The 14,115-nt window shown below is 34.2% G+C and overlaps 2 protein-coding genes across 2 annotated transcripts in view; one reads left to right on the top strand and one right to left on the bottom strand.

Annotated features, from left to right (window-relative positions):
- The window catches only part of LOC126902882 (uncharacterized), a 72,202-nt gene extending 61,253 nt beyond the window's left edge, over window positions 1–10,949 (bottom strand). Inside the window, exon 1 of the mRNA XM_050680555.1 lies at window positions 10,480–10,949. The gene's annotated coding sequence lies outside the window, so the exon portion shown is untranslated. The remainder of the gene's footprint in view (window positions 1–10,479) is intronic.
- LOC126902881 (headcase protein) overlaps window positions 115–14,115 on the top strand; it is a 33,807-nt gene continuing 19,806 nt past the window's right edge. Inside the window, exons 1-2 of the mRNA XM_050680552.1 lie at window positions 115–1,394; window positions 8,481–8,580. Of these exons, the coding sequence (XP_050536509.1) occupies window positions 610–1,394; window positions 8,481–8,580 (885 nt within the window). The 5' untranslated portion in view covers window positions 115–609. The remainder of the gene's footprint in view (window positions 1,395–8,480; window positions 8,581–14,115) is intronic.

Raw genomic sequence — 14,115 nt, forward strand, 5'->3', positions numbered from 1 at the left:
GGGGGGGGGGATGTTTAGCGTTACTCACCAGTGCGCGCCACTGCCGCCGACACTGCCCTTGACTGTGACCGTCACATATGCGTACGCCAAAAACCGGGTGGGCACACAATATTATTGTCTTCGGCTTTCGCGTACCGTCGAGTCTTATCGCCACCACCGCGCGGGTGTCGTTACAGCGTCGTCGTCGTCACCATCCGCGCGCTGCCTAGTGATCACCGCTTCTTGCCCGACTGCTCGACATTGCGTCTCTACAGCCCAACTAGTGTTTAGTCGGTCAACGAAAGAGAAAGTGGCCGCACGTAGTTCGAACCGCACGCAGGCGATTCACGCACACACTCCTCGCACACCTGTGACGAAGTACAAATCGTTAAATTAAAACAATTTTCGCATCCATTAAATCTGTTATGTTTTAATCCGCCTTTTTTTTTTTTTTCCCCCGTTACTTATCGTTTCACTCGTCGGATCCACGCGGTTGGAGTCTGGTAAATTCGTCAACCGATTCTTACGCCGTGGTCAGACCGTATCGAAAGTAATATTTTTTTTTCGGACATATTAGTCACATTTCCTGTCTGCGTATTTCATGTGTTTCATGGTATGGTATTAAATTGAATGGCTCCTCGGAAGAACACTATGGGCTTCAACGGCATCGGACATTTCGCCGACTTATTTTTAATGGCCCAAAACAACAACTACATCACCAATCACGGATGTGGCAGTAATACTCTGGACAAGCAGAATTTCACAATGACATCTCGGCAGCAAGAGTGCAGTTGCTGTGTACCGACTGGTGATTGTCTCATGAGATCGTTGCCGGTGCGTCTGGACGATGTTAGGGCCGGTGATTTGTATGTGAAGGTAACTTGTGTGGGTGGTTGTGCCATTGGACAGTACATGCATCGAGAGTGTTACGACAATTGGGAACGTCTAGTTACTGCTTATGTCAAAGGGAGCCGTTCATCCGTTGATCTTTGGTCTAATAACAATAATAACGTTTTGGTCAATAATAACAACGTGTTGGGCGGAAGCAAAAAAGGAATGGACATGGCTTTCAAAGCTTGCACATGTCGTTGTGGGCACGGTTTCCTTAAAAGAGATCAAGATTGGCCTCAAATATCGATTGCCCGTAGGCCTTCTTCGTTGGCGACCGTCGATCAAGAACGTTCGTCGCCGTCCAAAAAGAAGAAGCGCCGACAACAGCAGCAACCTAAACAGTTTACTCAGACCGATTACACTTTCGGCGAATTACGTCTCAGAACTGGTAGCTTGTCCTCTTCGTCCAATGGTTCTAGTTCTCCTGTGACTGGCAGTTCGAATTCAAACAGCGCTTCCCCGGCTCACTCTGGAACATTCTCAGCCATCGGTTCCAAAAAACGCGTCAAAGATGTTTTTGAAAGGTATGTGTTTTCAAAATTTGTAACCTTATAGTTATGAGAATATGTTTAGAAGTTGAACTTTTTAAATTCTTTTAATTTTTTCAAAGGAAATTTTTGCAGTTGTAGAAATTTACACTTAAAAATAATATATTAAAAATATTTGATTATCAATTAATACTCGACATTGAATTGGTGTTATGTATTTCAACAGCCCAGGTGTTTTAAAGGAGACGAAGCGTTTTTTTATTTTTATATCTACCTTTTTCTTTGTAGGTTTTACACACTTAGAACTTTTAGAATTGAGGAATTGCAAATGGCACGAGGTAATATTATGATTTTAGGGTCCGTGTGATAGGGGTGTGTTTTTCCCTCTAAAAAGTTTGAAACCGGCGTTTTGTAACGGCATGCGAGTACATGTGCGTTGGCCGAATGCTGTCAACACATTAAAAATTTAAAAATTCTTAATATTTGCTTCTAGAGTTATTATAATTCAAATGTAATTTAATTCAACAATTTTTTATTCACCTCTATGGGAATTCTTAAGTTATTTAATGTACAAATATTATTAATTTTCTGTTACTAATTTAAATTAATTGTCATGTTAAATTCAATTAATATGTTTTAATTGACGTTTTTTGTTAAAAAATCTAACCACGTGGATTTCGCTTGTTTTTTTTTTACGTCTGGCATCGTTCGATTATTCGGCGACTTAAGTTTTGAAGGTCGTCTTGGCGCACGACTGTATAGAATGTATTTTTTTGCTTTGTTGTGAACGACCGGTATTATTATGCGTGTTCTATTAGCTTCACTATAAATCACAAGTTCTATATTATTATTCTTCTCTTGTTCTCACAATTAACAGCCTGTGGTTGGTTACCAAAAGTGAACGGGTTTTTTTTAGAATTAAGTTTTAAAATTCGTTAATGGTATTCAATGGTTAAATTTGCGGTAATTTGTATGATAAACAAATATATTTTGATTTTCATTACAATTGTGTTTCAGCAACACCTATCAATATTGTCGGTGTAATAAAATACTTGGCGCCAGTTGTTGAACAATGCCGTACTCCTACAGTTATATGGTTAACGTTATTTCTTATCTAACACGTGTCCCTTAGTCGGTGAGCTTTATTTTCCTAGAAGAAATGGTGCGTGGGTATTCCCCGATTTTATTAAAAAAATGTCCCTATCTGTATTTAAAAACCGTTCCGTGAAATAACGAATTGTGTGCAACTATTTTTGAACGTGTTTTAATTTGTTTAGGGGAATGCCAAAAATGTAAAAATTATCTGTGTCATTATTTCTTCTCATACACGTTGGTTGCTGTTTATTATTATTATTAGTGACGTTCAACAATGCAAAAAATAAACTACACATGTTTAAAATATTTAATTATTTGCGTTCCCTGTCCGCCGCCACCACCCTATTATGTTCGGCTTTTTTTTGCTCGGGTCAGTATAAGGGTCGCATTTTCTCTAATTTTTTTTCCCTCCGCTTATCCCTCGTAACTGTCCACACAAGTTTTAATAATGGTGAATTAATTTTAATGTCAACCTTTGGCCGTTGGTTCAGTCATGTACTTCATCTCCCATCTAAACTATCAGCGTTTTTCGAGAGAATTGTGTTGAGTAATTTTAAATGTTAATTAAAAATCCTGACCTTGGAGTCGTCACGCTACCGTGCATCCTCTGTAGCCGATATTTTAACAACAGCTGAATTGTGTTGTTGTTGTGACTGATTGTGTTCGGCGGGGTGAATATTAATTATATTCAAAAAGTTCAGTCTTTAGGTTGGTATGAGTAATGAATAGATATTATTGAGATTATTTTTGTGGTCCTGACAGGATGTTAGGATAGTGGTCTAGTTTTCACCATTTCCCAGAAAACCTTATTCAGAGGTAAAAATGTATTGAATATTTTTTTTTCTACGCCCCGTGTTTATTTCGTCTACTTGGTCTTTTGTGTTTATTTGGCGACTCCCACAACGCGGTTCATCTTCATTTCAACGATATACTGAGTAGTGTTCTCTTGCCCTTTTTCTCAGAACTACCATGTCGATAGATTCACTACAGTTCTCTCTTGGTCTTATATGAGTTCTCCCACTCTCCAACATTGAATGTGCATCATTTATCCACTGTATTTGTATTTTTTCCCTCGCGAAATCGACCAGTTATCCTTGACTCTTCGTAACTGTTTTGTTCTATTTGTTTACATTTGTTTTTTGATTCCCGTTGTTATTGGGTTAGTTAGTCAGCGTCGCGGCAATTATAACGTATATAATCATAATTATCCACTATTCGTGTTAAACGAGCCGACACTGACAACAATAACAAAAATCATTACAACTGCTGCCCGTTCTTAAAGCATATAATTAGGTTTATAACTCGGCGAGTGTTGGCCGTCGAATATCGACTGAAATAGCAGCGGCCGCACTTTTTTTTTCAAGGTTCTTTACATTAGTTCGCCCACGATTGTTTTTATTATATTTTTCACATCATGGTAATTTCGACCTTTAACCGTGATAAAAAAACCGTTGTCAATTCGTGTACGCACCGATTGATCAAATTATATACTATCTAATATTTTGTACATGGCACTCATATTTATTATAGCAAAGATATTCATTTATTATAGTTTTCCATGTGCTTTCATAATTACATTTTTGTGAATAGATGCATTCCAACTTTAATAAGCCTCAAATTTTTAAATATGAAGTGAATGTAGTCGCAAGAAAAATTTTTATTTATTGTTAATTACATTTATATGTAATTTTATGGGTTCGTAAACATGGCTTTTTCTCGTTTTTAAAAATTTTATTTTATTTTTCTAATTATTAATAATNTGTTCTATTAGCTTCACTATAAATCACAAGTTCTATATTATTATTCTTCTCTTGTTCTCACAATTAACAGCCTGTGGTTGGTTACCAAAAGTGAACGGGTTTTTTTTAGAATTAAGTTTTAAAATTCGTTAATGGTATTCAATGGTTAAATTTGCGGTAATTTGTATGATAAACAAATATATTTTGATTTTCATTACAATTGTGTTTCAGCAACACCTATCAATATTGTCGGTGTAATAAAATACTTGGCGCCAGTTGTTGAACAATGCCGTACTCCTACAGTTATATGGTTAACGTTATTTCTTATCTAACACGTGTCCCTTAGTCGGTGAGCTTTATTTTCCTAGAAGAAATGGTGCGTGGGTATTCCCCGATTTTATTAAAAAAATGTCCCTATCTGTATTTAAAAACCGTTCCGTGAAATAACGAATTGTGTGCAACTATTTTTGAACGTGTTTTAATTTGTTTAGGGGAATGCCAAAAATGTAAAAATTATCTGTGTCATTATTTCTTCTCATACACGTTGGTTGCTGTTTATTATTATTATTAGTGACGTTCAACAATGCAAAAAATAAACTACACATGTTTAAAATATTTAATTATTTGCGTTCCCTGTCCGCCGCCACCACCCTATTATGTTCGGCTTTTTTTTGCTCGGGTCAGTATAAGGGTCGCATTTTCTCTAATTTTTTTTCCCTCCGCTTATCCCTCGTAACTGTCCACACAAGTTTTAATAATGGTGAATTAATTTTAATGTCAACCTTTGGCCGTTGGTTCAGTCATGTACTTCATCTCCCATCTAAACTGTCAGCGTTTTTCGAGAGAATTGTGTTAATTAAAAATCCTGACCTTGGAGTCGTCACGCTACCGTGCATCCTCTGTAGCCGATATTTTAACAACAGCTGAATTGTGNATCAGCGTTTTTCGAGAGAATTGTGTTGAGTAATTTTAAATGTTAATTAAAAATCCTGACCTTGGAGTCGTCACGCTACCGTGCATCCTCTGTAGCCGATATTTTAACAACAGCTGAATTGTGTTGTTGTTGTGACTGATTGTGTTCGGCGGGGTGAATATTAATTATATTCAAAAAGTTCAGTCTTTAGGTTGGTATGAGTAATGAATAGATATTATTGAGATTATTTTTGTGGTCCTGACAGGATGTTAGGATAGTGGTCTAGTTTTCACCATTTCCCAGAAAACCTTATTCAGAGGTAAAAATGTATTGAATATTTTTTTTTCTACGCCCCGTGTTTATTTCGTCTACTTGGTCTTTTGTGTTTATTTGGCGACTCCCACAACGCGGTTCATCTTCATTTCAACGATATACTGAGTAGTGTTCTCTTGCCCTTTTTCTCAGAACTACCATGTCGATAGATTCACTACAGTTCTCTCTTGGTCTTATATGAGTTCTCCCACTCTCCAACATTGAATGTGCATCATTTATCCACTGTATTTGTATTTTTTCCCTCGCGAAATCGACCAGTTATCCTTGACTCTTCGTAACTGTTTTGTTCTATTTGTTTACATTTGTTTTTTGATTCCCGTTGTTATTGGGTTAGTTAGTCAGCGTCGCGGCAATTATAACGTATATAATCATAATTATCCACTATTCGTGTTAAACGAGCCGACACTGACAACAATAACAAAAATCATTACAACTGCTGCCCGTTCTTAAAGCATATAATTAGGTTTATAACTCGGCGAGTGTTGGCCGTCGAATATCGACTGAAATAGCAGCGGCCGCACTTTTTTTTTCAAGGTTCTTTACATTAGTTCGCCCACGATTGTTTTTATTATATTTTTCACATCATGGTAATTTCGACCTTTAACCGTGATAAAAAAACCGTTGTCAATTCGTGTACGCACCGATTGATCAAATTATATACTATCTAATATTTTGTACATGGCACTCATATTTATTATAGCAAAGATATTCATTTATTATAGTTTTCCATGTGCTTTCATAATTACATTTTTGTGAATAGATGCATTCCAACTTTAATAAGCCTCAAATTTTTAAATATGAAGTGAATGTAGTCGCAAGAAAAATTTTTATTTATTGTTAATTACATTTATATGTAATTTTATGGGTTCGTAAACATGGCTTTTTCTCGTTTTTAAAAATTTTATTTTATTTTTCTAATTATTAATAATGAAATGTCGATATTACACTTGTTCTACTAAATATTACCCAGTAATACACATTAAGAGATTAATATAAATGCTGAAAAATGTGGATGATCATATTGAGTATAGTTTAATTGTATTATAATTAATAAATTTTAGCAGATCAATATTTCAAAGAAAATGTATGCGATAATATTTTTATACCGTAAGTCATTTTTCTGTATTCAGTGTAGCGATTGTCGGCAGATGGTCCCGAGATTATTTATAATTCGTTATTTTGATCATCATCACCTGATGGTACGCTTGTCCTTTTTACCTATACACCGCCGACCCTACACAAGAGACCTTATGAAAAATTAAAGGTAACAAATACTTAATAGACAGCTGTATCTATTCCTTAAAATCATATATATTTGATGAAGTTGACTTGTAATTTCACGTGGATGAATTGTAGTTTTTTCGTGGGCTATGCACAAACTTAAAGTTTGTCCAGTTTTCATTTTGATCGATTATTCGTATGCTAAAATAGTTACAGTTACACTCGCTACTCTCATCTATTAGTTATGATCGATTAATTATTTTGTCATTTCCTATTCGCTACCTGTACACTGAGTTGGTTCATTATTGTTCATAATTTTAGACAGATATATGATGCCATGTGTATTCGTTAATGAAATAATGTTTGATGCAGGTGTCATTAGAGATATTTTCTACGGCGGCAGCTGTTCCCTTAGCTTTTCACCGGTTGTCCTTCTTTTCTTACAAAACTCTTATTCAAACTCTAGTGAATCTCTATGGTAAACTCTGGAACAAAGTAAAACGGCGCCAAAATAATTTTCCATTAAAACCAATATAAAACCGAAGTATATTTAAGACCAATTTCCAAATACTATAAACGATAAATTGTTACCATTAAATTATTAAGATATTTAAAATTGAAATTTTATATTAATATATTTTTAATATCATTCGAATAGTTCTTATTCGGTTAGCAGCGATCGACGTGTACTGTGTTAACCTTCGCATTACAATTATCCGTCGGTCACCTATATAGTAGTAGAGTTAGTAGTAAATGATTTTTGTTTCATTTCAAGGTGACAATCATGAGAGATATAACTTATTTGTTAAATGTTGATCCTTGAATAGCTAGCCGCGGGTAACATGGTATTAGTTCTGATTGATTATTTTTTATAAATTTTTAATATGATGATTTGTTCAAAATTAAAATGACATGCGTTATTTTATTATCGTTAAATTTAAATCTTTACCATTGCCGTTTGTATCATATTATAATAGTGAACAATTTCTATTATTTACAAGAAACATTTTATTTTCCTGTAATTTATTGCTGGATTATTTCCTAATCTGTTTTGTAATAAAATAAATCTACTCGTTTTTTAAGAAATACGATTTGAAAAAAAATTCATCTCGTCCATTTTGATATAAGTTGTGATTTTAGTTTCTGATTAATCATGTGGATTGTTCTAATCCTTTTTCATCATTAATCATTGTGATTTTATAATTACTCTAGTTATTATCATTTCTTCAATATCGTTTACAAAAGGTCATTTGAGATTAAAGGAGCGTTGAACCAACGTAGTAATTTTTTGTTTAGTCTGCCTTATATAATTATTGGCCATTATTATTTCCCAAAACTAAATGTGTATTTACCATTTATAAAAGTTTGACGTTTTTAAGTAACCAAAACTACACTCTCTAGAAACCATTTTAGCATATATCCCTCCTAGTCGACGATTGACATCGTGTCTGGGCCTTAACATGTAATAAGCGTGGTAATAAACGCGTTTTATTTTTAAATTCCATTTTAGGGGCACAACTCTGTTTGTGGTGCGTGTGGACCCTCCTCTTTCGTCGTCGTTGCTACCACTGCTTACTATAATTGTTTTGTGCGCTTGCCAGACGTTTGCTCTTAATGCGTCCGAGCGACCTGTACGCGCGTTGGCCTAGGTTAGGATAAAAAATGATATTTTATACTGTATTTGTGTACCATGCGAGTAGATAATCATCGTTGTAAACAATAAAAACCTTCATTATTGTAGTGGTCGGCGGTTGTGTTTACTCCACCGCCGCCCATCATTTTATGAACTGACTAATAATTAATTTTTGTTTTGTCACGCAGGCAGTCGTCCATGAACGGTAACGGAATTTTTTGTCGCCGTTTGGATTTCAGCACTTTCAACAGACTTCCTCGGCACATGCTCAATTCCTATCACGTTAAGGTGAGTTATTAAAAAATGTAATTTTAATGAGTTATTTTATATCAATCGCAGCGAGTTATTTACATTGTAATATTAAGGGAGAGTTTTTGGAGCGTTACAGTACACTTGTTTGATCATAATTGTTCACCGCGTTTTGCCGTTCGATGGGTCGCGTTTATAATTATTGACTGTCGTTAATGTGTATTTTTATATCGTTATCATCTAAGGCAGAGGTGTATTATTAATGTATGTGGGTATGATCCAGCAGCGGCTAACAACAGCTGGGTTGTTATGTGTTGTTGTGTATGTTTTAGAATGTCGTTTGTCGACGACAGCCGTTTTAGTGAGCGCGTGACTGGTTGGCGGATGCTTACTATATTACTACTTTGTTAAAATAGTAATAAAAATAAAAAACAATAAAACAAATTCTCGAGGTCTCGTTATGTATGTATGGAATAGAAATAAGACGTTTAAATTTCGTGTGGCTAGGATGTGCGAGATCAACCTTATTTGGCTCGAAACAATACTAAAACTTTAATTGTTGTTTTAATTAGCTCAGGTCTAGACACTGGAAGTTATTATTATTGTTATTTATTTAACTGCCGTTAGTTTTTATCAATTAATGAGCGTTTATTTTTTTTTGTATAGTCGGTCATAATATACGTTTTGAGTGTTGGACGAGTTAACTAAAATTGGTTAGTACTAGTTGTAGTTCAAGTAACATTATTAATACTAAATAAATATTAAAAAACAAATTTGAACTCTAAATGTTTTTTTTTTAATCTCTCTTTATTGTATTTCAACTAAGTAACTTAGTTTTAGATTTAGGTATCGATTCCATTTTTTCTCCTGTTAAGTTCATTAAAATTTTCGACAACATTTTTATTTTATGAATCTAATTTGGTTCTTATTTAATGATTCTCATTTTTTTAAACTCATAATTTTCAATCAAAAATATGTATTGATATTTTTTTTTTTGTTAATTGTTAAAATATAAATACTTTTAAAATCTAAAATGTGTAATCGTAATACCCAGTTCTTTTCGTTTATGGGGTTTTTATTTTATTATAATTCAAATTTTTTCGTTGTTAGGATTGTGTTTAACTTGTAGATGGCCTGATGACGGTCATAACACACACTTGGTAACATAATAGTACTTTTTATGAGCATGCGTATTTATTAATACGTGTTTTATTAATAACATATAGAAAATTAAATTTGAAGGCGCTAAGTATTGACCTTCCAGTTGACTATTATGAATGAAAAATTAAAATTGAAATATTTCAAGTGTTGTAGAACATTTTTATTTCTATTTGCATACGTTTACTAAAGTTTGATTTAAGAACTATCACATTGTCATAACACTGTTTTTAAACTGTTTCTGTTTAGGTCTTAGCTGCGCATATATAATGGTATGATAATGAGGAAGGTGTAAATAATCTGGTTGACACTGCAGTAGTGTATTAACAGTAAAATAATATTAATATTGTTTGAACAATACGCTCGAGAGTCAAAACCAATTCTATAAATTGAATATACAGCTTTATATGGCAAACGAAAAGGCGACAAGGTCTCGCCTCTCCCATCGTCCAAGAACACGTGCGTGTGTTGTAATTGTAAATTTGTCGACGTTTAATTTATTTAATTTTTTATTACTTCAATATTGATGTTGGTAAAAATGAACTCGACAAATTTATAGTGCTAAGTTTTTACAGCCCAACGACTTTTGAGCGCCGGCGCGAACAGCAGCAAACGTAAGGCCGCCTGCCGCCCCACCGGGCGTTTCTAGAGTCCTCCTTCTCGGCCCCCCGCGAGTGCGCCCTGAGTTCCCCGAGCTTTCGCGCCTGTTCGTATAGCGTTTTAAAACTTTTTGGCCACTCCCTTCGACTGTCCCCTTATTAGTGTTATAATATTCGTTACCTGCGTTCACTCGTCTGAAATATTCGACAAAAGTTTTTTATTATAGACGCTTTAAAAAAGCAACTCTGCCTGTAACGGTCACGGCCATGTCAATAATGTACGTACGACTGACAGGATTTTAAAACAAGAGCGTACCTCTGATTTTACCCCTCTCGGATTCTGCTGCTACTCTTGTGTTCCGTGAACTATGTTGGCAGAACCTGATGACGACTAGACTTGCTAGTGTTTGAATCGCTTAAAACACTGCGACTATGCAGTTGTTTAATTATTGATCGTCGGCAGCGGTGCCGTTTTTTCACCCCACCTCGAATTGCAACGCTGCAGCCAAGTACACTTGTGCATACACAGGACGACCCACGCACTCGTCTGCTGGTTGAGCCGGACCGTGTGCTGCGCGCCCGCACAGTTGCCGCCGATCAATAAGTCTCGTCGCGCTAGACGCCCAGTCCCATAAATACATTATCTAACCGTTTGCAATTTTATTCCTAATAGTTAATAAAAAAGTATTACACACGACCATGTCCTTCTGACGAATGCGTATACTTTTTTTATGACGATTTTTCATAACCTTTTATAGGACACACCTGTATTCAAACGCGAATACTTTATCTGTTAAAGTCGGTTTAATACATTAAATCTATTTGACTATATTATTAAACTACAAATAACATTTTTTACGATCCTTTGACATTTCAGTAGTCGACGACATTACTTATTCAATATTTGAAATTATATATGTATTAATTGTGCTTATTTATCAGTTATTAAGTAATACTGATATTTTTGTTTCACTTACATAATAAAAAATTTATATGCATTTTTTATTTAACGTTTGATACTATTGGTAAAATCTAATATGTTTTTTAATCAAATTGTGTTTGCATCTTTTTGTTATTGAAAAGTTACTTGTAGTATGTATTGTGTGAAAATGAATTTTTGGTACCGGGTCAATGTCGACGACACCATCGCCGGAGGGTCTGTTTGTTCTCCCTCCATTANTCTAATATGTTTTTTAATCAAATTGTGTTTGCATCTTTTTGTTATTGAAAAGTTACTACTTGTAGTATTGTGTGAAAATGAATTTTTGGTACCGGGTCAATGTCGACGACACCATCGCCGGAGGGTCTGTTTGTTCTCCCTCCATTAGTTCGTCGAGACGATATCGTTAAGGCAGGTTAGGGGAAAGACGTCTGCGGCTTTTCCTGCCTACTACCCGGAAAAGCCCTCTGGGTTAATTTCCGAAACGGTCGTCCTCATCCTTTTAAACGTTTTTCAGACGTAGTTTTCCAAACTTGTAATTTTAACGATTACGTAAATCGCTAGCCGAGAGTCCGTCTTGAATTGTATTGTATGGGAGTTATTAAACAATCATCTCAAGTGTTTTGTGCATCACACGAGGCTCTTTTTAAAGTTGACTTGTAGTCTATTCGTTTTATGTTTCGTCAGTGCTAATGTCTCTTAATGCTGAAATTTCATGTGTTTGAGAATTGTTTGTGTACTCTATTTATGTATTTAATAATATTATGTAAAGTATTGATTGGTCCTTTGCTATTGCGCAAGATCAATGCCGGCTTTGACCACGTGACACATTCTGTGTATGCGTTGGCGAGTCGAAAAAAAATAACAGTTCATTATAAATTTATCTGCTTGTTTTTTATTCGTGTTAATAATGTGTACGATATGATATTTTTTCCTATGACATTATTCATGACTTTTTTTTTTTTCGAAACTGCGCCGTGTCGGTTTACTCTGGGAATAATAAAAAACCGACAGCATATACTTAAGTATATTTTGTGTTTTAACACGCTTACTAATATGTGTGTACTTGTTAAAATGGGCAGTGTATGATTTAAAACTGTGAGATATATGCCGCTGTTAAAATCATTAGTATGTGTCAAAGACGCTTGGCGTTGCATTTTTCTTGGTGCATTTTGTTAAAAAGAATTAGTGTTGGTTGATAACATATGTATATCAAAATTACTGTTGCTATTTATGATGAAATTGTGCGTCATCAATAATAGTTCAACTGGTAAAGTTAGTTTTGCAAAAATGATTTGAATAAAATTCATAATAAAAAAGTATTATTGTTATTCATTGTTTAGTAATTATTTAACCCTGGCTTGCATGCGTAACGAGTAATTTTTGTATCGTTACGAAACCACCATTGTTTTTTAATTAATGAGTTAATCTGTAACAAAATCTTAATGAGTAAGAGTTGTAATTATCATTTCAATGAAATCAATTCCAGTGTAGAAGTTTTAATAATTATTTTCTTATTCAAATGGTATACTTAAAAATTAGTGTTTCTATTAGTGATATAGTCGGTCTGCATTCTTCAACTATCATTTAATTTTATCATAATATTAAGTGTGTTTTACGGTGAATTTGTCATAGTGCCGGTGCTGGTCTATGAGGGGTCGTCCCTATAATCCCCCCGTGATTATTTTATTATACGACGAAGATTGTATTTTTTCGTTCGAGGGGTATAGTAAAAACTTTTTTTCAGTATGACCAAAAAACAAACCTTACTACGACGCCACTGCTATGTACGGTGGTGACCCATTAAGCGAGAGCCCCGAGACATGTGCTTGTCCAAATTTTGCGCCGGCACTGATGACACAATTTTTTGCCTTGAATCTAACAGAAAAATTTTATTATATTTTCCAGAGTAACTTTTTTAGTTTTTTTTTTTCTGTCATATTTATTTAACAACATTGAATGGCCACAAATGTGCTCTGTGTTGGTTATTGCAAATTGAAGTCGTGTTAACGGCTTTTTATGTAAGGGTATTTGTTGCTTTGTTTCTCTAATCCTCTAATTTAATTTTATTACTTCTGTTTTGTACGCTACTGTAGTACCATCGATTTAAGTTGGGCACTATAATATGAAACCCTTCGAATAATATCCTAAACGTGTGTTGGTTTTGGGTTAGCTATTGTTAATATTGATACAAGAAAGACAAAGTTCTTTAAATACCACATTGGTGTATAAAATCAGTTAACATACGACGAGATGCCATTTCATTCGTTTTATATCTTATGTCTAGTGTTATAAACATTTCTAATTAATCTCGTTATTCTCTTATTTTTATTAATGTTTTGTTCTGAGATTAGGAAACTAATTTGAAAATATTGCGGAAACAATATTTAAAATGATCAAATTCCCAAATTTAACGGATAATCATATCATTTTTCCCATTTGCATCTCGTTTCACGCTGGCTTTTGTCCTTATATCTTTGAGAATATCTTAACCGGAGTTTTAACCATATTTATTGCTTTGTGATTTATTCATTATACCTTAAGGGTCATTATTTGTATTAAATTAGGAAATTTCTGTTTCTCTTGTCTCATTTTTCTTATTCGAATCTTAGGTTTTTCTATTACCTTAATTAATTAATTTAATCCCTAGATCTAGCATTTTTCAATGAAATGGCGGCTAATACTAAAATTAAATTTTAGTCACACATATTATTTTGTGAGGTTTTTTTATCTAAAATATTGGTTAACATAGTGAATGAGAGATGACTAGTTCTTAAACCTCCTTGAAAATGCCACTGCTTAGATCGACGCGCAATTAATAATATATGGATGTTGAATATTATTATTTTACAGTTATAGCTAATTTAGAGTTATTGA

Source organism: Daktulosphaira vitifoliae, unplaced genomic scaffold, assembly GCF_025091365.1.
Source record: "Daktulosphaira vitifoliae isolate Bord-2020 unplaced genomic scaffold, ASM2509136v1 Scaffold_3, whole genome shotgun sequence".
Taxonomy (NCBI): Eukaryota; Metazoa; Arthropoda; class Insecta; order Hemiptera; family Phylloxeridae; genus Daktulosphaira; species Daktulosphaira vitifoliae.